The sequence below is a fragment of the Scyliorhinus canicula genome, chromosome 6, assembly GCF_902713615.1.
Source record: "Scyliorhinus canicula chromosome 6, sScyCan1.1, whole genome shotgun sequence".
Classification (NCBI taxonomy): Eukaryota; Metazoa; Chordata; class Chondrichthyes; order Carcharhiniformes; family Scyliorhinidae; genus Scyliorhinus; species Scyliorhinus canicula.
This window is the reverse complement of record NC_052151.1, coordinates 772985-795774: the sequence shown is the minus strand read 5'-3', so window position 1 is coordinate 795774 and position 22790 is coordinate 772985. Positions and strand designations below refer to the sequence as shown.

At 50.7% G+C, this 22790-nt stretch overlaps 1 protein-coding gene across 1 annotated transcript in view; it reads left to right on the top strand.

Moving 5' to 3' along the window:
- Nucleotides 1-8688: 8688 nt before the first annotated feature.
- The window catches only part of LOC119966906 (kinesin light chain 2-like), a 102623-nt gene continuing 88521 nt past the window's right edge, over nucleotides 8689-22790 (top strand). Inside the window, exons 1-5 of the mRNA XM_038798863.1 lie at nucleotides 8689-8802; nucleotides 12746-12813; nucleotides 15541-15649; nucleotides 20050-20064; nucleotides 20173-20334. Of these exons, the coding sequence (XP_038654791.1) occupies nucleotides 8689-8802; nucleotides 12746-12813; nucleotides 15541-15649; nucleotides 20050-20064; nucleotides 20173-20334 (468 nt within the window). The remainder of the gene's footprint in view (nucleotides 8803-12745; nucleotides 12814-15540; nucleotides 15650-20049; nucleotides 20065-20172; nucleotides 20335-22790) is intronic.

Here is a 22790-nt window from a genome sequence, read left to right as displayed (position 1 = left end):
CACTAACTCCCATTGAAACCCCTCCCTCTAGATCACTAACTCCCATTGAAACCCCTCCCTCTAGATCACTAACTCCCATTGAAACCCCTCCCTCTAGATCATTAACTCCCATTGAAACCCCTCCCTCTAGATCACTAACACTCCCATTGAAACCCCCTCCCTCTAGATCACTAACTCTCCCATTGAAACCCCTCCATCTAGATCACTAACTCTCCCATTGAAACCCCTCCCTCTAGATCACTAACTCCCATTGAAACCCCTCCCTCTAGATCACTAACCCCCATTGAAACCCCTCCCTCTAGATCACCAACCCCCATTGAAACCCCTCCCTCTAGATCACTAACCCCCATTGAAACCCCTCCCTCTAGATCACTAACTCTCCCATTGAAACCCCTCCCTCTAGATCACTAACTCCCATTGAAACCCCTCCCTCTAGATCACTAACCCTCCCATTGAAACCCCTCCCTCTAGATCACTAACCCCCATTGAAACCCCTCCCTCTAGATCACTAACCCCCATTGAAACCCCTCCCTCTAGATCACTAACTCTCCCATTGAAACCCCTCCCTCTAGATCACTAACTCTCCCATTGAAACCCCTCCCTCTAGATCACTAACTCCCATTGAAATCGCTCCCTCTAGATCACTAACTCTCCCATTGAAATCCCTCCCTCTGTATTATTAACTCTTGCATTGAAACCTCTCCCTCTAGATCACTAACTCCCATTGAAACCCCTCCCTCTAGATCACTAACTCTCCCATTGAAACCCCTCCCTCTGGATCACTAACTCCCATTGAAATCGTTCCCTCTAGATCACTAACTCCCATTGAAACCCCTCCCTCTGGATCACTAACTCTCCCATTGAAACCCCTCCCTCCAGATCACTAACTCCCATTGAAACCCCTCCCTCTAGATCACTAACTCCCATTGAAACCCCTCCCTCTGGATCACTAACTCTCCCATTGAAACCCCTCCCTCTAGATCACTAACTCCCATTGAAACCCCTCCCTCTAGATCACTAACTCTCCCATTGAAACCCCTCCCTCTAGATCACTAACTCCCATTGAAACCCCTCCCTCTAGATCACTAACCCTCCCATTGAAACCCCTCCCTCTAGATCACTAACCCCATTGAAACCCCTCCCTCTAGATCACTAACCCCCATTGAAACCCCTCCCTGTAGATCACTAACTCTCCCATTGAAACCCCTCCCTCTAGATCACTAACCCTCCCATTGAAACCCCTCCCTCTGGATCACTAACTCTCCCATTGAAACCCCTCCCTCTAGATCACTAACCCTCCCATTGAAACCCCTCCCTCTAGATCACGAACTCCCATTGAAACGCCTCCCTCTAGATCACTAACTCCCATTGAAACCCCTCCCTCTAGATCACTAACTCTCCCATTGAAACCCCTCCCTCTAGCTCACTAACTCCCATTAAAACCCCTCCCTCTAGATCACTAACTCCCATTGAAACCCCTCCCTCTAGATCACTAACTCCCATTGAAACCCCTCCCTCTAGATCATTAACTCCCATTGAAACCCCTCCCTCTAGATCACTAACACTCCCATTGAAACCCCTCCCTCTAGATCACTAACTCTCCCATTGAAACCCCTCCCTCTAGATCACTAACTCTCCCATTGAAACCCCTCCCTCTAGATCACTAACTCCCATTGAAACCCCTCCCTCTAGATCACTAACCCCCATTGAAACCCCTCCCTCTAGATCACCAACCCCATTGAAACCCCTCCCTCTAGATCACTAACCCCCATTGAAACCCCTCCCTCTAGATCACTAACTCTCCCATTGAAACCCCTCCCTCTAGATCACTAACTCCCATTGAAACCCCTCCCTCTAGATCACTAACCCTCCCATTGAAACCCCTCCCTCTAGATCACTAACCCCATTGAAACCCCTCCCTCTAGATCACTAACCCCCATTGAAACCCCTCCCTCTAGATCACTAACTCTCCTATTCAAACCCCTCCCTCTAGATCACTAACTCTCCCATTGAAACCCCTCCCTCTAGATCACTAACTCCCATTGAAATTGCTCCCTCTAGATCACTAACTCTCCCATTGAAACCCCTCCCTCTGTATCATTAACTCTTGCATTGAAACCTCTCCCTCTAGATCACTAACTCTCCCATTGAAACCCCTCCCTCTGTATCATTAACTCTTGCATTGAAACCTCTCCCTCTAGATCACTAACTCCCATTGAAACCCCTCCCTCTAGATCACTAACTCTCCCATTGAAACCCCTCCCTCTGGATCACTAACTCCCATTGAAATCGTTCCCTCTAGATCACTAACTCCCATTGAAACCCCTCCCTCTGGATCACTAACTCTCCCATTGAAACCCCTCCCTCTAGATCACTAACTCCCATTGAAACCCCTCCCTCTAGATCACTAACTCCCATTGAAACCCCTCCCTCTAGATCACTAACTCCCATTGAAACCCCTCCCTCTAGATCATTAACTCCCATTGAAACGCCTCCCTCTAGATCACTAACACTCCCATTGAAACCCCTCCCTCTAGATCATTAACTCCCATTGAAACGCCTCCCTCTAGATCACTAACTCTCCCATTGAAACCCCTCCCTCTAGATCACTAACTCTCCCATTGAAACCCCTCCCTCCAGATCACTAACTCCCATTGAAACCCCTCCCTCTAGATCACTAACCCCCATTGAAACCCCTCCCTCTAGATCACTGACCCCCATTGCAACCCCTCCCTCTAGATCACTAACTCTCCCATTGAAACCCCTCCCTCTAGATCACTAACTCCCATTGAAACCCCTCCCTCTAGATCACTAACCCTCCCATTGAAACCCCTCCCTCTAGATCACTAACCCCCATTGAAACCCCTCCCTCTAGATCACTAACCCCCATTGAAACCCCTCCCTCTAGATCACTAACTCTCCCATTGAAACCCCTCCCTCTAGATCACTAACTCTCCCATTGAAACCCCTCCCTCTAGATCACTAACTCCCATTGAAATCGCTCCCTCTAGATCACTAACTCTCCCATTGAAACCCCTCCCTCTGTATCATTAACTCTTGCATTGAAACCTCTCCCTCTAGATCACTAACTCTCCCATTGAAACCCCTCCCTCTGTATCATTAACTCTTGCATTGAAACCTCTCCCTCTAGATCACTAACTCCCATTGAAACCCCTCCCTCTAGATCACTAACTCTCCCATTGAAACCCCTCCCTCTAGATCACTAACTCCCATTGAAATCGCTCCCTCTAGATCACTAACTCCCATTGAAACCCCTCCCTCTGGATCACTAACTCTCCCATTGAAACCCCTCCCTCCAGATCACTAACTCCCATTGAAACCCCTCCCTCTAGATCACTAACTCTCCCATTGAAACCCCTCCCTCTAGATCACTAACTCCCATTGAAACCCCTCCCTCTAGATCACTAACCCTCCCATTGAAACCCCTCCCTCTAGATCACTAACTCCCATTGAAACCCCTCCCTCTAGATCACTAACCCCCATTGAAAACCCTCCCTCTAGATCACTAACTCTCCCATTGAAACCCCTCCCTCTAGATCACTAACTCTCCCATTGAAACCCCTCCCTCTAGATCACTAACTCCCATTGAAACCGCTCCCTCTAGATCACTAACTCTCCCATTGAAACCCCTCCCTCTAGATCACTAACTCCCATTGAAACCCCTCCCTCTAGATCACTAACTCCCATTGAAACCCCTCCCTCTGTATCATTAACTCTTGCATTGAAACCTCTCCCTCTGGATCACTAACTCTCCCATTGAAACACCTCCCTCTAGATCACTAACCCCCATTGAAACCCCTCCCTCTAGATCACTAACTCCCATTGAAACCCCTCCCTCTAGATCACTAACCCCCATTGAAACCCCTACCTCTAGATCACTAACTCTCCCATTGAAACCCCTCCCTCTCGATCACTAACTCCTATTGAAACCCCTCCCTCTAGATCACTAACCCCATTAAAACCCCTCCCTCTAGATCACTAACTCCCATTGAAACCCCTCCCTCTAGATCACTAACCCCATTAAAACCCCTCCCTCTGGATCACTAACTCTCCCATTGAAACCCCTCCCTCTAGATCACTAACTCTCCCACTGAAACCCCTCCCTCTAGATCACTAACTCCCATTGAAACCCCTCCCTCTAGATCACTAACCCTCCCATTGAAACTCCTCCCTCTAGATCACTAACTCCCATTGAAACCCCTCCCTCTAGATCACTAACCCCCACTGAAACCCCTCCCTCTAGATTGCTAACTCTCCCATTGAAACCCCTCCCTCTAGATCACTAACTCCCACTGAAACCCCTCCCTCTAGATCACTAACTCTCCCATTGAAACACCTCCCTCTAGGTCACTAACTCCCACTGAAACCCCTCCCTCTAGATCACTAACTCTCCCATTGAAACCCCTCCCTCTAGATCACTAACTCCCATTGAAACCTCTCCCTCTAGATCACTAACTCTCCCATTGAAACCCCTCCCTCTAGATCACTAACTCTCATTGAAACCCTTCCCTCTAGATCACGAACTCCCATTGAAACCCCTCCCTCTAGATCACTAACTCTCATTGAAACCCCTCCCTCTGGATCACTAACTCTCATTGAAACCCTTCCCTCTAGATCACTAACCCCCATTGAAACCCCTCCCTCTAGATCACTAACTCTCATTGAAACCCCTCCCTCTGGATCACTAACTCTCATTGAAACCCCTCCCTCTGGATCACTAACTCTCATTGAAACCCCTCCCTCTAGATCACTAACTCTCCCATTGAAACCCCTCCCTCTAGATCACTAACTCCCATTGAAACCCCTCCCTCTAGATCACTAACCCTTCCATTGAAACCCCTCCCTCTAGATCCCTAACTCTCCCATTGAAACTCCTCCCTCTGGATCACTAACTCTCCCATTGAAACCCCTCCCTCTTGATCATTAACTCCCATTGAAACCCCTCCCTCTGTATCATTAACTCTTGCATTGAAACCTCTCCCTCTGGATCACTAACTCTCCCATTGAAACACCTCCCTCTAGATCACTAACCCCCATTGAAACCCCTCCCTCTAGATCACTAACTCCCATTGAAACCCCTCCCTCTAGATCACTAACTCTCCCATTGAAACCTCTCCCTCTCGATCACTAACTCCTATTGAAACCCCTCCCTCTAGATCACTAACCCCATTAAAACCCCTCCCTCTAGATCACTAACTCCCATTGAAACCCCTCCCTCTAGATCACTAACCCCATTAAAACCCCTCCCTCTGGATCACTAACTCTCCCATTGAAACCCCTCCCTCTAGATCACTAACTCTCCCACTGAAACCCCTCCCTCTAGATCACTAACTCCCATTGAAACCCCTCCCTCTAGATCACTAACTCCCATTGAAACCCCTCCCTCTAGATCACTAACCCCCACTGAAACCCCTCCCTCTAGATTGCTAACTCTCCCATTGAAACCCCTCCCTCTAGATCACTAACTCCCACTGAAACCCCTCCCTCTAGATCACTAACTCTCCCATTGAAACACCTCCCTCTAGGTCACTAACTCCCACTGAAACCCCTCCCTCTAGATCACTAACTCTCCCATTGAAACCCCTCCCTCTAGATCACTAACTCCCATTGAAACCTCTCCCTCTAGATCACTAACTCTCCCATTGAAACCCCTCCCTCTAGATCACTAACTCTCATTGAAACCCTTCCCTCTAGATCACTAACTCCCATTGAAACCCCTCCCTCTAGATCACTAACTCTCATTGAAACCCCTCCCTCTGGATCACTAACTCTCATTGAAACCCTTCCCTCTAGATCACTAACCCCCATTGAAACCCCTCCCTCTAGATCACTAACTCTCATTGAAACCCCTCCCTCTGGATCACTAACTCTCCCATTGAAACCCCTCCCTCTGGATCACTAACTCTCATTGAAACCCCTCCCTCTGGATCACTAACTCTCATTGAAACCCCTCCCTCTAGATCACTAACTCTCCCATTGAAACCCCTCCCTCTAGATCACTAACTCCCATTGAAACCCCTCCCTCTAGATCACTAACCCTTCCATTGAAACCCCTCCCTCTAGATCCCTAACTCTCCCATTGAAACCCCTCCCTCTTGATCATTAACTCCCATTGAAACCCCTCCCTCTAGATCACTAACTCTCATTGAAACCCCTCCTTCTAGATCACTAACTCCCATTGAAACTCCTCCCTCTGGATCACTAACTCTCCCATTGAAACCCCTCCCTCTTGATCATTAACTCCCATTGAAACCCCTCCCTCTAGATCACTAACTCTCATTGAAACCCCTCCTTCTAGATCACTAACTCCCATTGAAACCCCTCCCTCTAGATCACTAACTCCCATTGAAACCCCTCCCTCTAGATCACTAACTCCCATTGAAACCCCTCCCTCTAGATCACTAACTCCCATTGAAACCCCTCCCTCTAGTTCACTAACTCTCCCATTGAAACCCCTCCCTCTAGATCACTAACTTTCCCATTGAAACCCCTCCCTCTAGATCACTAACTCCCATTGAAACCCCTCCCTCTAGATCACTAACTCTCCCATTGAAACCCCTCCCTCTAGATCACTAACTCCCATTGAAACCCCTCCCTCTAGATCACTAACTCTCCCCTTGAAACCCCTCCCTCTAGATCACTAACTCTCATTGAAACCCCTCCCTCTAGATCACTAACTCCCATTGAAACCCCTCCGTCTAGATCACTAACTCCCATTGAAACCCCTCCCTCTAGATCACTAACTCTCCCCTTGAAACCCCTCCCTCTAGATCACTAACTCTCATTGAAACCCCTCCCTCTGGATCACTAACTCCCATTGAAACCCCTCCCTCTAGATCACTAACTCTCCCACTGAAACCCCTCCCTCTAGATCACTAACTCTCCCATTGAAACCCCTCCCTCTGGATCACTAACTCCCATTGAAACCCCTCCCTCTAGATCACTAACTCCCATTGAAACCCCTCCCTCTAGATCACTAACCCCCATTGAAACCCCTCCCTCTAGATCACTAACTCTCCCATTGAAACCCCTCCCTCTAGATCACTAACTCCCATTGAAACCCCTCCCTCTAGATCACTAACCCTTCCATTGAAACCCCTCCCTCTAGATCCCTAACTCTCCCATTGAAACCCCTCCCTCTTGATCATTAACTCCCATTGAAACCCCTCCCTCTAGATCACTAACTCTCATTGAAACCCCTCCTTCTAGATCACTAACTCCCATTGAAACTCCTCCCTCTGGATCACTAACTCTCCCATTGAAACCCCTCCCTCTTGATCATTAACTCCCATTGAAACCCCTCCCTCTAGATCACTAACTCTCATTGAAACCCCTCCTTCTAGATCACTAACTCCCATTGAAACCCCTCCCTCTAGATCACTAACTCCCATTGAAACCCCTCCCTCTAGTTCACTAACTCTCCCATTGAAACCCCTCCCTCTAGATCACTAACTTTCCCATTGAAACCCCTCCCTCTAGATCACTAACTCCCATTGAAACCCCTCCCTCTAGATCACTAACTCTCCCATTGAAACCCCTCCCTCTAGATCACTAACTCCCATTGAAACCCCTCCCTCTAGATCACTAACTCTCCCCTTGAAACCCCTCCCTCTAGATCACTAACTCTCATTGAAACCCCTCCCTCTAGATCACTAACTCCCATTGAAACCCCTCCGTCTAGATCACTAACTCCCATTGAAACCCCTCCCTCTAGATCACTAACTCTCCCCTTGAAACCCCTCCCTCTAGATCACTAACTCTCATTGAAACCCCTCCCTCTGGATCACTAACTCCCATTGAAACCCCTCCCTCTAGATCACTAACTCTCCCACTGAAACCCCTCCCTCTAGATCACTAACTCTCCCATTGAAACCCCTCCCTCTGGATCACTAACTCCCATTGAAACCCCTCCCTCTAGATCACTAACTCCCATTGAAACCCCTCCCTCTAGATCACTAACCCCCATTGAAACCCCTCCCTCTAGATCACTAACTCTCCCATTGAAACCCCTCCCTCTGTATCACTAACTTTCCCATTGAAACCCCTCCCTCTAGATCACTAACTCCCATTGAAACCCCTCCCTCTAGATCACTAACCCCCATTGAAACCCCTCCCTCTAGATCACTAACTCTCCCATTGAAACCCCTCCCTCTGGATCACTAACTCCCATTGAAACCCCTCCCTCTACATCACTAACTCTCCCATTGAAACCCCTCCCTCTAGATCACTAACTTTCCCATTGAAACCCCTCCCTCTAGATCACTAACTCCCATTGAAACCCCTCCCTCTAGATCACTAACTCTCCCATTGAAACCCCTCCCTCTAGATCACTAACTCCCATTGAAACCCCTCCCTCTAGATCACTAACTCTCCCATTGAAACCCCTCCCTCTAGATCACTAACTCTCCCATTGAAACCCCTCCCTCTAGATCACTAACCCCCATTGAAACCCCTCCCTCTAGATCTCTAACCCCCATTGGTTGTGGGAGGAGCATTGGGGGTTAATAGGGGGCTGGAGGAGCTGGGGAGGGTATTGCAGTCGGGGGAGGGTATTGCAGTCGGCAGAGGAATGGAGCAGGATTGGTCAGGGTTGGGAGTGGTGTTCTGGTACAGGGTATTTTGGGGGTGTTGAGGGCAGCATTTTGTGGGGCAGGTGGGTTTGGGTCAATGGATGGTTTTGTCTCTCTGGATGTTGAAGTGGAGCTGACTGTAATGTGCTTCATTCCAGGTGAGAATAAACCCATTTGGATGCATGCTGAGGAACGGGAGGAACTCAGCAAGGTGAGTCGCAATCCCGTTCTCCCTCCCCTGCCCAGAAAACCGCTGCAGTCCCTGAGGTGCAGATACACCCACTGTGCTGTTAGGGAGGGAGTTCCAGGATGTTGCCCCAGCGACAGTGAAGGAACGGCCGATATATTTCCCAGTCAGGGTGGGGAGTGACTTGGAGGGGAACCTCCAGGTGGTGGGATTTCCAGGTACCTGCTGCTCTTGGCCTTCTGGATGGTAGTGGCCGTGGGTTTGGAAGGTGCTGCCTGAGGGGCCTTGGTGAGTTACTGCAGTGAATCTTGTAGATGGTACACACGGCTGCTACTGTGTGTCGGTGGTGGAGGGAGTGAATGTTTGTGGAAGGGGAGAAATCAAACATGGCTGCTTTGTCCTGGATGGTGTTGAGCTTCTTGAGTGTTGTTGGAGCTGCACTCATCCAGGCAGGTGGAGAGTATTCCCTCACACTCCTGACTTGTGCCTTGTAGATGGTGGACAGGCTTTGGGGAGTTGAAAGGGGAGCTCATTCCCACAGGATTCCCAGCCTCTGACCTGCTCTTGTAACCGCAGTGTTTACATGGTATTACGGCCCAGGGTTTAGGAATCCCCAAAGTGTATCATGGAGTTCACCTGACCCACAACTTTTAATAGATTTTGATTATGGGGAGCACAAGGGCCCACTTTATAGGTGTGATGCAACAGAGATCTAAAAGCATTTTTAAACAAAAAATAGTGTTTATTGTATGAATCCAGTTAACATTTTTAAACACACACAGTAAACATCTTACCAACTATCAACTCAACTACTCCCCCCAAAGAATACAGTACTCTATAAGTAACCCTTAATCTTTCCCAGCAACATCCATAAGACTAATACCCTCTTCAACACACACATAAGGTTTAAATTCTCTACTGAGAGCAGTTATCACTTTTAAATTAGCAACTGCTTTGAAGACATTCCTTTCATTCAGAAATAAATCAGAATTACACCTGGTTTCTCTGGATGCAGCTCCCAATCTGCAAAACAAAACTAAACACACCCTGTAACTGCGAGCTCAAAGCAAAGGTAAAACAGACAGACAGCCCAGCTCCACCCACACCCTGACATCACTGCAGATGTTTGATAAACACCCATTTCTTAAAGGTACATCCACGACAGCTATTTAATAAACACTCATTTCTTAAAGGTACTTGCACACGACGATGGTAAGACCAGCTCAGTTTCAGGTCACTGGTAACCCCCAGGTTAGAACATAGAACTATACAGCGCAGTACAGGCCCTTCGGCCCTCGATGTTGCACCGACATGGAAAAAAACTAAAGGCCATCTAACCTACACTATGCCCTTATCATCCATATGCTTATCCAATAACCTCCTCTTGTTGGAGATAGTCATTGTCTAATGACAATTGTCATTTCTTCATCCATAGACATGGTCAGCTTCAGTGTCTGAGCCGTTGGTCACTTCTGCAATTGGCAGCTGATGTCCTATTAATTGATCATTTTCAATGTGATGTTTTCTTCACTAAAGTTATTGAATTAGGTAACTTCAACAAATGATAGGACAGGCTTGAGCGGCTGAATGTCCTCCTCCTTTCCCTGTGTAACAAACTCCAGTCCGTGAGCATCAACTCCACCTTATTTGCCACTGTTTAAAGCTGAGCCTTTGTAAACCCAAGAGTCTGATCTGACCCTGATACTGGGCTGGGCACCTGATCTACACCACTGCCGAAGTTGTGAAAGACCTGCCAGAAATACACGAAAGTGGTGTCTGGATGGATAATGTGTAATATTAACCTGCATAAGCGGTGGACAAAGTGTAGAGTCGCATAGTCCCAGATGACCAGAGGCTGCTTTCCCCTTTAAGGAGGACGGATGACCGGTGGTGATTTAACCTGAGGGTCGCCACACCTCGAGTGAGGGGCAAGTTGAGAAAGCGGAGCCTTCATTAATAACCTCAGCCGGTGCGGGAATTGAACCCACCTTGTTGGCCTTGTTCTGCATCACGAACCAGCTGTTCAGCCAACTGAGCTAAACCAGCCCCCAAGCTGGTATTAACCACTTGATTGGCACATCACAGCAACCTTAAACACACCAACATCCTGAGGCCTCCTTCAACCATATCTTCTGAGCCTGTATCCACCACCACTACCATCTAGAAGGACAAGAGCAGCAGATACCTGGGAACCCCACCAGCTGGAGGTTCCCCTCCAAGTCACTCCCCACCCTGACTGGGAAATATATCGGCTGTTCCTTCACTGTCGCTGGGGCAACATCCTGGAACTCCCTCCCTAACAGCACAGTGGGTGTACCAAGGAACTACAGGCAGATAAGGTGGTTAAGAAGGCATATGGGATACCTGCTTTTATTGACTGAGGCATAGAATATAAGAGCAGGGAGGTTATGGTGGAGCTGTATAAACACTGGTGATGCCACAGCTGGAGTAATGTGTGTAATTCAGGTCACCACACTATAGGGAGGATGTGATTGTACTGGAGAGGGTTCAGAGGGGCTGGTTTAGCTCACTGGGCTAAATCGCTGGCTTTCAAAGCAGACCAAGCAGGCCAGCAGCACGGTTCGATTCCCGTACCAGCCTCCCCGGACAGGCGCCGGAATGTGGCGACTAGGGGCTTTTCACAGTAACTTCATTTGAAGACTACTCGTGACAATAAGCGATTTTCATTTTCATTTCATTTCATTTCGAGGAGATTAACCAGGATGTTTGCCTGGGCTGGAACGTTTCAGCTATGAAGAGAGGTTGGATAGATTGGGGTTGTTTTCCTTGGAGCTGAGAAGGCTGAGGGGGACCGGATTGAGGTGTATAAAACTATGAGGGGCACAGACAGGTTGGATAGAAAATAACTTTTCCCCTTAGCGGAGAGATCAATAACCAGGCGGCAGAGATTAAAGGTAAGGGGCAGGAGGTTTAGAGGGGATGTGAGGAAAAACCTTTTCACCCAGAAGGTGGTGGGAGTCTGGAACTCGCTGCCTGAGAAGGTTAAAGAGGCCCTCAGAACATTTAACAAGTACTTAGATGAGCATTTGAAATGCCACAACACACCAAGCAATGGGCCGAGTGCTAGAAATGGGACTAGAGTGATTAGGTGCTTGGTAGTCAGCACAGATGCGATGGGCCAAAGGGCCTCTTTCTGTGCTGTAAGGCTCTATGACTGCAGCGGTTCAAGAAGGCAGCTCACCACCAGCTCCTGAAGGGCAATTAGAAAGGAAATGAAAATTGCTTATTGTCACGAGTAGGCTTCAAATGAAGTTACTGTGAAAAGCCCCTCGTCGCCACATTCCGGCGCCTGTTCGGGGAGGCTGGTACGGGAATTGAACCATACTGCTGGCCTGCCTTGGTCTGCTTTCAAAGCCAGTGATTTAGCCCAGTGTGCTAAACCAGCCCCATTGATGGACAATAAATGCTGGTCCAGCCAACGACCCCCACATCCCATAAAGAAACAGTTGGAAACGTCTCCCACCCTTTGTATCAGAAATGTTTTGGAATTTCACTCCTGAAATATCTGCCTCTGGTTTTTAGACTCTGCCGCCTGCTCCGGATCAGGCAGCTGAAATATCCGTCTGTATTTCCATCTCTTTCTTTTGTCTTGAAAACTTGAATAATATTACCTTGAAATACAATCTTAGTTGGTGCAATCTCTCTTTGTCATTGCACCAAGGTACCAAAGACAACCACTTTGAACTTATCAATATTGAGTTCACGGATTTCTGCTCATCCACTTGTGGCTTTGGTCAAGCAGCCCTGACAATTGATAAGGAGTCGAAAGAGGTGGTCTTGAGGTGACGCTGGCCGTGATCAGTGTACTTATAGAAACTAATGCTGTATCTTCAGAAGATGTTTCCGATGTGCGATCTGTAGAGGAGAAATATTCCGTCAAGGACTGATGATCCAAGCGGGAAGTATCCTCGTCAAGTTTTTAATTGGACGTTTTGTTCCGTTGCAGGGGAAACATAAGGACAGTGCTCCTTACGCAGAGTATGGGGGCTGGTACAAGGCTTGCAAAGTCAACAGGTAAGGAATGGCCAACAGGTAACAGAGCAACCTCTAGGGGGGAATGGATTGTGGGGCCAGAGACTGAAAGGGTTGGTTTTTAACCCAGTTCCCTATGTGGTGATGTGCATCACTGTAAATACACAAGGGGTTAATGAAGGTACACTGCAACTAGGTAAACACTAGAGGGAGCACCAGAGACATCATGCCACACAGACATTCAACCAATAGGTCAGTAAGATAGGACACGACCAATGGGCAGTCAAGACACCCAGAGGTGACACGACCACTAGGGGGCGACCCATATAAAAGGACAGGGCACACAGGCTCTTTCTCTTTCCACCGGTGACACTCAGAGAGACGGGCAGATCAGGGAGCATCACACCCACCGCATGGCTTAGAGCAGACTGGTTAGTTAGACTGAGTTACCATAGCAAGATCAGCAGGAGAGTGGAACTCAAGTAGGAGAATTGTTAACTGTTCAATAAATGTGTTAAACCTATCTCCAAGTCTGAACCTTCCTTTGTCAGAGCGTACATCAAGGAAGCAGCTTGTGCTACGTGAAGAAGCGTAACACATGTTTACCTAGTTGCAGTGTACCTACATTTTGGGTAAAGAGTAACTTCATTGCAGTGTTAATGTAAGCCTACTTGTGACATTAATAAAGATTATTACCTGTCCTGCTACCTTCAGAGATCTATGCTCAGATACACCCTCTTCCGATACGCTCCTGCTTCCCCTTGAGAATTGTACCCCTTATTTTATATTGTGTCTCCATGTTGATCCTACCGAAATGATCCACCTCACACTACACGTATTAAACTTCATTGGCTACCTTTCTGCCCACTGCACCAACTTGTCTGCTAATTTTTTTTTAAATTTAGAGTACCCAATTCTTCCGTGTTCTCCCAAATTTAGGGGCAATTTAGCGTGGCCAATCCACCCAACCATTTGGGTTGTGGGGGTGAAACCCACGCAAACACAGGGAGAATGTGCAAACTCCACACGGACAGTAACCCAGAGCCGGGACCTCGGTGCCGTGAGGCAGCAGGGCTAACCCACTGCGCCACCCTGCTGCCTTTGTCTGCGACTTTTTGAACTTCGACACTCCTCCTCACGGTTCACAATATTTCCAAGTTTCGGACCGACCGCACATCAAGATCTAGATCATTAATATATATGAGGAGAAGCAAAGATCCCAATACCGGCCCCTGGGGAACACCACAACAAACCTTCCTCCAGCCCGAAAAATATCCATTGAACATGATCTTCCTCATTTCCAGCCAATTTTGTATCCATATTGCGACTGTCCCTCTTATTACATGGGCTTTAACCTTTCTCATAAGCCTGTTGTGTGGCACTGTATCATATACCTTCTGAAAGTCCATGTAAACCACATCAACAGCATTATCCTCATCGATCCTTTCTGTTACCTCCTCAAAAAGCTCCAGCCAGTTAGTTAACACAGTTTCCCCTTTAGAAATCCATGCTGGCTCTTCCTGATCAATCCACATTTTTCCAAGTGATTACTAATTCTATCCCAAATCATTGTTTCCCGAAGCTTCGCCATTGCTGATGTTACAGTGACTGCTCTGTCATTTCTGGGGCGATCCGTACAACTACTTTTGATCAAGAGCGTAACATTTGTAATTCTCCAGTCCTCTGGCATCTCCCCTCAGTCTGGAGAATACGGGAAGATTATGGCTGGTACCCCTGCAATTTCCATTCTCACTTCCTTTACTGGACAAGATCGGCCCGAATGGGAACAGAGTCCCGTAGCGCGATTAGCCGAGTGTTTGCCCGTGCTCGGAGTGCTGAGAAACACCACGTTACCGAAAGGTCATTCCGGTAGATTCGGGGTCTCATTGGCGGAACCCCCCCCCCCCCGGCTACGGGACTCTGTTCCCAATCAGGTAGTTAGCACCCATTACAGGAGGTGAGAATGGAAAGTGCGCAGGGCACCCCCAGGACCGATCCCCAGACTGGCCAGTGACAGGGTGTCTCTCTACCCAGAGGGCAAGCCCCTGGAGCCTCCGATCCCCTGGGGGATCCCCACGGGTACCGTGGCATCTGCTCCCTGCCTGTGGGGGCCAGCACCAAACGGCACTCGCCCCAGATTTCCAGGGCGAGTGGATTAGACCCCACGCCTTGGGTGGGAACGCATTTCAGAATGAAACTAGCCCCACCACTCTAACATGTAGATTTGCAAGAAATCGATCACGCCCAAACTGAGCTGGATTCACATTGCGATGGCTCGCGAGGCGGGGTGAGCTGGGTGGATCCCCGAAAGGGGGATTTCTCAACTTCTACTCAGTGCGACGCACTACCTTTGGGCCGAATGTGGCCAGTAGATCACAGCCAGAATCTGTGCGAACATCGCACTTGTATCGGTCCTTTGTCAACCTCCAGTATTCAACACTTCCTGCATATCAATTTTGAAGCCTTCTAGGGTCAGAGTATCCTTGTCTGTCACCTTGTCCTGGGTAGCACCCAACTCCTTGGGAAAGGGGGATGCAAATTATTCATTTACTCCCTCAGTCACGCTCCTTCCTCTTTGTGTAAATTGTCCTCAATGAGCTCCACACGTTTGATCACCAGAGGGCGATGCTGATGCCAAGGTGACAGGAAGGCTCTCCCCTGTTTCTCTTTGCCCAGCGCAGCTCACCGGGGGCAAGTTTGGAGAGCAGTAGATACAAGATACACATTCCACAGCCTAGTGACTGAATGAAATCTAATTTTCCCTTCCAGTCCCACAGTGAATACCACTCTAAGGAACCTTGGAGCGCTGTACAGACGCCAGGGCAAGCTGGAGGCTGCAGAAACTCTGGAAGAATGTGCAACTCGGTCCCGCAAACAGGTAACTACAGCCATCCCCACCAGTACTGTACCCCAGTGTTATACAGTGACAGACCCGTCCCCACCAGTACTGTACCCCAGTGTTATACAGTGACAGACCCCTCCCCACCAGTACTGTACCCCAGTGTTATACAGTGACAGACCCGTCCCCACCAGTACTGTACCCCAGTGTTATACAGTGACAGACCCGTCCCCACCAGTACTGTACCCCAGTGTTATACAGTGACAGACCCCTCCCCACCAGTACTGTACCCCAGTGTTATACAGTGACAGACCCCTCCCCACCAGTACTGTACCCCAGTGTTATACAGTGACAGACCCCTCCCCACCAGTACTGTACCCCAGTGTTATACAGTGACAGACCCGTCCCCACCAGTACTGTACCCCAGTGTTATACAGTGACAGACCCGTCCCCACCAGTACTGTACCCCAGTGTTATACAGTGACAGACCCGTCCCCACCAGTACTGTACCCCAGTGTTATACAGTGACAGACCCGTCCCCACCAGTACTGTACCCCAGTGTTACACAGCGACAGACCCGTCCCCACCAGTACTGTACCCCAGTGTTATACAGTGACAGACCTGTCCCCACCAGTACTGTACCCCAGTGTTATACAGTGACAGACACGTCCACACCAGTACTGTACCCTAGTGTTATACAGTGACAGACCCGTCCCCACCAGTACTGTACCCCAGTGTTATACACTGACAGACCCACCCCCACCAGTATTGTATCCCAGTGTTATACAGCGACAGACCCGTCCCCACCAGTACTGTACCCCAGTGTTACACAGCGACAGACCCGTCCCCACCAGTACTGTACCCCAGTGTTATACAGTGACAGACCCGTCCCCACCAGTACTGTACCCCAGTGTTATACAGTGACAGACCCATCCCCACCAGTACTGTACCCCAGTGTTATACAGTGACAGACCCGTCCCCACCAGTACTGTACCCCAGTGTTACACAGCGACAGACCCGTCCCCACCAGTACTGTACCCCAGTGTTACACAGCGACAGACCCGTCCCCACCAGTACTGTACCCCAGTGTTATACAGTGACAGACCCGTCCCCACCAGTACTGTACCCCAGTGTTATACAGTGACAGACCCGTCCCCACCAGTACTGTACCCCAGTGTTATACAGTGACAGACCCACCCCCACCAGTACTGTATCCCAGTGTTATACAGTGACAGACCCACCCCCACCAGTACTGTATCCCAGTGTTATACAGTGACAGACCCGTCCCCACCAGTACTGTACCCAGTGTTATACAGTAACAGACCCGTCCCCACCAGTACTGTACCCCAGTGTTATACAGTGACAGACCCACCCCCACCAGTACTGTATCCCAGTGTTATACAGTGACAGACCCGTCCCCACCAGTACTGTACCCAGTGTTATACAGTAACAGACCCGTCCCCACCAGTACTGTACCCCAGTGTTATACACTGACAGACCCGTCCCCACCAGTACTGTACCCCAGTGTTATACAGTGACAGACCCACCCCCACCAGTACTGTGTCCCAGTGATATACACTGACAGACCCGTCCCCACCAGTACTATAGCCCAGTGTTATACAGTGACAGACCCACCCCCACCAGTACTGTACCCCAGTGTTATACACTGACAGATCCGTCCCCACCAGTACTGTACCCCAGTGTTATACAGTGACAGACCCGTCCCCACCAGTACTGTGCCCCAGTGTTATACAGTGACAGACCCGTCCCCACCAGTACTGTACCCCAGTGTTATACAGTGACAGACCCGTCCCCACCAGTACTGTACCCCAGTGTTATACAGCGACAGACCCGTCCCCACCAGTACTGTACCCCAGTGTTATACACTGACAGACCCGTCCCCACCAGTACTGTACCCCAGTGTTATACAGTGACAGACGCGTCCCCACCAGTACTGTACCCCAGTGTTATACCGTCCCCACCAGTACTGTACCCAGTGTTATACAGTGACAGACCCATCCCCACCAGTACTGTACCCCAGTGTTATACAGTGACAGACCCGTCCCCACCAGTACTGTACCCCAGTGTTATACAGTGACAGACCCATCCCCACCAGTACTGTACCTCAGTGTTATACAGCGACAGACCTGTCCCCACCAGTACTGTACCCCAGTGTTATACAGTGACAGACCCGCCCCCACCAGTACTGTATCCCAGTGTTATACAGTGACAGACCCGTCCCCACCAGTACTGTACCCCAGTGTTATACAGTGACAGACCCGTCCCCACCAGTACTGTACCCCAATGTTATACAGTGACAGACCCATCCCCACCAGTACTGTACCCCAGTGTTATACAGTGACAGACCCGTCCCCACCAGTACTGTACCCCAATGTTATACACTGACACACCTGCCCCCACCAGTACTGTATCCCAGTGTTATACAGTGACAGACCCGTCCCCACCAGTACTGTACCCCAGTGTTATACAGTGACAGACCCGTCCCCACCAGTACTATACCCCAATGTTATACAGTGACAGACCCGTCCCCACCAGTACTGTACCCCAGTGTTATACAGTGACAGACCTGTCCCCACCAGTACTGTACCCCAGTGTTATACAGTGACAGACCCGTCCCCACCAGTACTGTACTCCAGTGTTATACAGTGACAGACCCGTCCCCACCAGTACTGTACCCCAGTGTTATACAGTGACAAACCCATCCCCACCAGTACTGTATCCCAGTGTTATACAGTGACAGACCCGTCCCCACCAGTACTGTACCCCGGTGTTATACAGTGACAGACCCGTCCCCACCAGTACTGTATCCCAGTGTTATACAGTGACAGACCCGTCCCCACCAGTACTGTATCCCAGTGTTATACAGCGACAGACCCGTCCCCACCAGTACTGTACCCCAGTGTTATACAGTGACAGACCCATCCCCACCAGTACTGTACCCCAGTGTTATACAGTGACAGACCCGTCCCCACCAGTACTGTACCCCAGTGTTATACAGTGACAGACCCGTCCCCACCAGCACTGTACCCCAGTGTTATACAGTGACAGACCCGTCCCCACCAGTACTGTACCCCAGTGTTATACAGTGACAGACCCGTCCCCACCAGTACTGTACCCCGGTGTTATACAGTGACAGACCCGTCCCCACCAGTACTGTACCCCAGTGTTATACAGTGACAGACCCGTCCCCACCAGTATTGTACCCCGGTGTTATACAGTGACAGACCTGTCCCCACCAGTAGTGTACCCCAGTGTTATACAGTGACAGACCCGTCCCCACCAGTACTGTACCCCAGTGTTATACAGTGACAGACCCTCCCCACCAGTATTGTACCCCGGTGTTATACAGTGACAGACCTGTCCCCACCAGTAGTGTACCCCAGTGTTATACAGTGACAGACCCATCCCCACCAGTACTGTACCCCAGTGTTATACAGTGACAGACCCGTCCCCACCAGTACTGTACCCCAGTGTTATACAGTGACAGACCCGTCCCCACCAGTATTGTACCCCGGTGTTATACAGTGACAGACCTGTCCCCACCAGTAGTGTACCCCAGTGTTATACAGTGACAGACCCATCCCCACCAGTACTGTACCCCAGTGTTATACAGTGACAGACCCGTCCCCACCAGTACTGTACCCCAGTGTTATACAGTGACAGACCCATCCCCACCAGTACTGTACCCCAGTGTTATACAGCGACGGACCCCTCCCCACCAGTACTGTACCCCAGTGTTATACAGTGACAGACCCGTCCCCACCAGTACTGTACCCCAGTGTTATACAGTGACAGACCCGTCCCCACCAGTACTGTACCCCAGTGTTATACAGTGACAGACGCGTCCCCACTTGTACTGTACCCCAGTGTTATACAGTGACAGACCCGTCCCCACCAGTACTGTACCCCAGTGTTATACAGTGACAGACCCGTCCCCACCAGTACTGTACCCCAGTGTTATACAGTGACAGACCCATCCCCACCAGTATTGTACCCCAGTGCTGGACAGTGACAGTGACAGGGGCTGGTTTAGCTCACTGGGCTAAATCGCTGGCTTTTAAAGCAATCCAGCAGCACGGTTCAATTCCCCTACCAGCCTCGCGAACAGGCGCCGGAATGTGGCGACTAGGGGCTTTTCACAGTAACTTCATTGAAGCCTACTCGTGACAATAAGCCATTTTCATTTAATTCATGTTAGATTTTCTGCGCCAATGTTTGCTGCTCTTTTTGTACCTTCCATTCCTTCAAAGAAAATGGCTGTTTGAAGTGCTTTGCACTGCAGTGTGACGGTATCAGCTCATGTATCAGGTTTAACTTTTACTTGCATTACTAACAGCTGTAGTAAGCCTGTCGATCTCAATCTCTCTCTCTCTCTCTCTCTCTCTCTTCCTCGCCCCCGCCTTGCTCCGTCTGCCAAGCTGATGCCTACCTCTGTAAGTGTCCAACCTTGCTTCCCTCAATTCAATACCAGCTGCTTTTATTGAAAGGGTCAATTCCAGTCTGATAGCTGATGTGAATCTTCCTGCGTCTGTCTGTCCCAGGGTCTTGATCCCATTCATCAGAGCAAAGTGGTGGAGATTCTGAAAGATGGTGAGGGTGCCGATCGGAGGCGACTTCGCGACGGCCAGGCTGGCACTCCTGTCAAGTACGATAGTGGGTCGGAAGGTGGTTCAGAGGTCAGCATGGCTGTCGAGTGGACTGGGGTGAGTGTGATTGATACGGCCTTGGACAGTCCCCTTTACTGGGCAGGATATTATCACTGAGGGTGAGGACAGAACCTGGCTTCCCACTGCTGACTGCAGTCCATTACTGTTGCTGCTCCGATAACACGCAGGCCCCCATTGTGGAGCAGCCAGCTGTGATTGGACGACAGGGTGAGGGATTTGTTTGAGGGTGGGGGGCACAGGTTTATTTCTATTGATACACTAGCTTGTGAAGTTCACCTCACCTCCCTACCCGACCCCTGGTGTTGTCCAGTCCAGTGTGAGCCAGTGTGGTTCTGATGGAGTCCCGTTATATCCATACTCATAAACCGAGAGAGAAAGTTAAAGCGGAGGGATGGTCAGGGTGCGAGGGTCAGGGTGCGAGGGTCAGGAGAAGGCTGGGTGCAAGGGTTAGGAGAGGGTTAGGGTGCGAGGGTTAGGGTGCGAGGGTCAGGAGAAGGCTGGGTGCGAGGGTTAGGAGAGGGTTAGGGTGCAAGTGTTAGGAGAGGGCTAGGAGAGGGTTAGGGTGCGAGGGTTAGGGTGCGAGGGTTAGGGTGCGAGGGTTAGGAGAGGGTTAGGGTGCGAGGGTTAGGAGATGGTTAGGGTGCGAGGGTTAGGAGAGGGTTAGGGTGCGAGGGTTAGGAGAGGGTTAGGGTGCGAGGGTTAGGAGAGGGTTAGGGTGCGAGGGTGAGGAGAGGGTTAGGGTGCGAGGGTTAGGGTGCGAGGGTTAGGAGAGGGTTAGGGTGCGAGGGTTAGGAGAGGGTTAGGGTGCGAGGGTTAGGAGAGGGTTAGGGTGCGAGGGTTAGGAGATGGTTTGGGTGCGAGGGTTAGGAGAGGGTTAGGGTGCGAGGGTTAGGAGAGGGTTAGGGTGCGAGGGTTAGGAGAGGGTTAGGGTGCAAGTGTTAGGAGAGGGCTAGGAGAGGGTTAGGGTGCGAGGGTTAGGGTGCGAGGGTTAGGAGAGGGTTAGGGTGCGAGGGTTAGGAGAGGGTTAGGGTGCGAGGGTTAGTAGAGGGTTAGGGTGCGAGGGTTAGGAGAGGGTTAGGGTGCGAGGGTGAGGAGAGGGTTGGGTGCGAGGGTTAGGGTGCGAGGGTTAGGAGAGGGTTTGGGTGCGAGGGTTAGGAGAGGGTTAGGGTGCGAGGGTGAGGAGAGGGGTTAGGGTGCGAGGGTTAGGAGAGGGTTAGGGTGCGAGGGTTAGGAGAGGGGTTAGGGTGCGAGGGTTAGGAGAGGGTTAGGGTGCGAGGGTTTGGGTGCGAGGGTTAGGAGAGGGTTAGGGTGCGAGGGTTAGGGTGCGAGGGTTAGGGTGCGAGGGTTAGGAGAGGGTTAGGAGATGGTTTGGGTGCGAGGGTTAGGAGATGGTTAGGGTGCGAGGGTTAGGGTGCGAGGGTTAGGAGATGGTTAGGGTGCGAGGGTTAGGGTGCGAGGGTTAGGAGATGGTTAGGGTGCGAGGGTCAGGAGAGGGTTAGGGTGCGAGGGTTTGGGTGCGAGGGTTAGGAGAGGGTTAGGGTGCGAGGGTTAGGGTGCGAGGGTTAGGGTGCGAGGGTTAGGGTGCGAGGGTTAGGGTGCGAGGGTTAGGGTGCGAGGGTTAGGGTGCGAGGGTTAGGGTGCGAGGGTTTGGGTGCGAGGGTTAGGGGTGCGAGGGTTAGGGTGCGAGGGTTAGGAGAGGGTTTGGGTGCGAGGGTTAGGAGAGGGTTTGGGTGCGAGGGTTAGGGTGCGAGGGTTTGGGTGCGAGGGTTAGGGTGCGACGGGTTTTAGGGTGCAGAGGGTTAGGAGAGGGTTTGGGTGCGAGGGTTAGGAGAGGGGTTTGGGTGCGAGGGTTAGGAGAGGTTAGGTGCGAGGGTTTAGGGTGCGCGGGTTAGGGTGCGAGGGTTAGGGTGCGAGGGTTAGGGTGCGAGGGTTAGGAAATGGTTAGGGTGCGAGGGTTAGGGTGCGAGGGTTAGGGTGCGAGGGTTAGGAGAGGGTTAGGTGCGAGGGTTTGGGTGCGAGGGTTTGGGTGCGAGGGTTAGGGTGCGAGGGTTTGGGTGCGAGGGTTTGGGTGCGAGGGTTAGGAGAGGGTTAGGGTGCGAGGGTTAGGGTGCGAGGGTTAGGGTGCGAGGGTTAGGGTGCGAGGGTTTGGGTGCGAGGGTTTGGGTGCGAGGGTTTGGGTGCGAGGGTTAGGAGAGGGTTAGGTGCGAGGGTTAGGTGCGAGGGTTAGGAGAGGGTTAGGGTGCGAGGGTTAGGGTGCGAGGGTGCGAGGGTTAGGGTGCGAGGGTTTGGGTGCGAGGGTTTGGGTGCGAGGGTTTGGGTGCGAGGGTTAGGGTGCGAGGGTTTGGGTGCGAGGGTTAGGGTGCGAGGGTTAGGGTGCGAGGGTTAGGGTGCGCGGGTTAGGGTGCGAGGGTTTGGGTGCGAGGGTTTGGGTGCGAGGGTTAGGGTGCGAGGGTTTGGGTGCGAGGGTTTGGGTGCGAGGGTTAGGGTGCGCG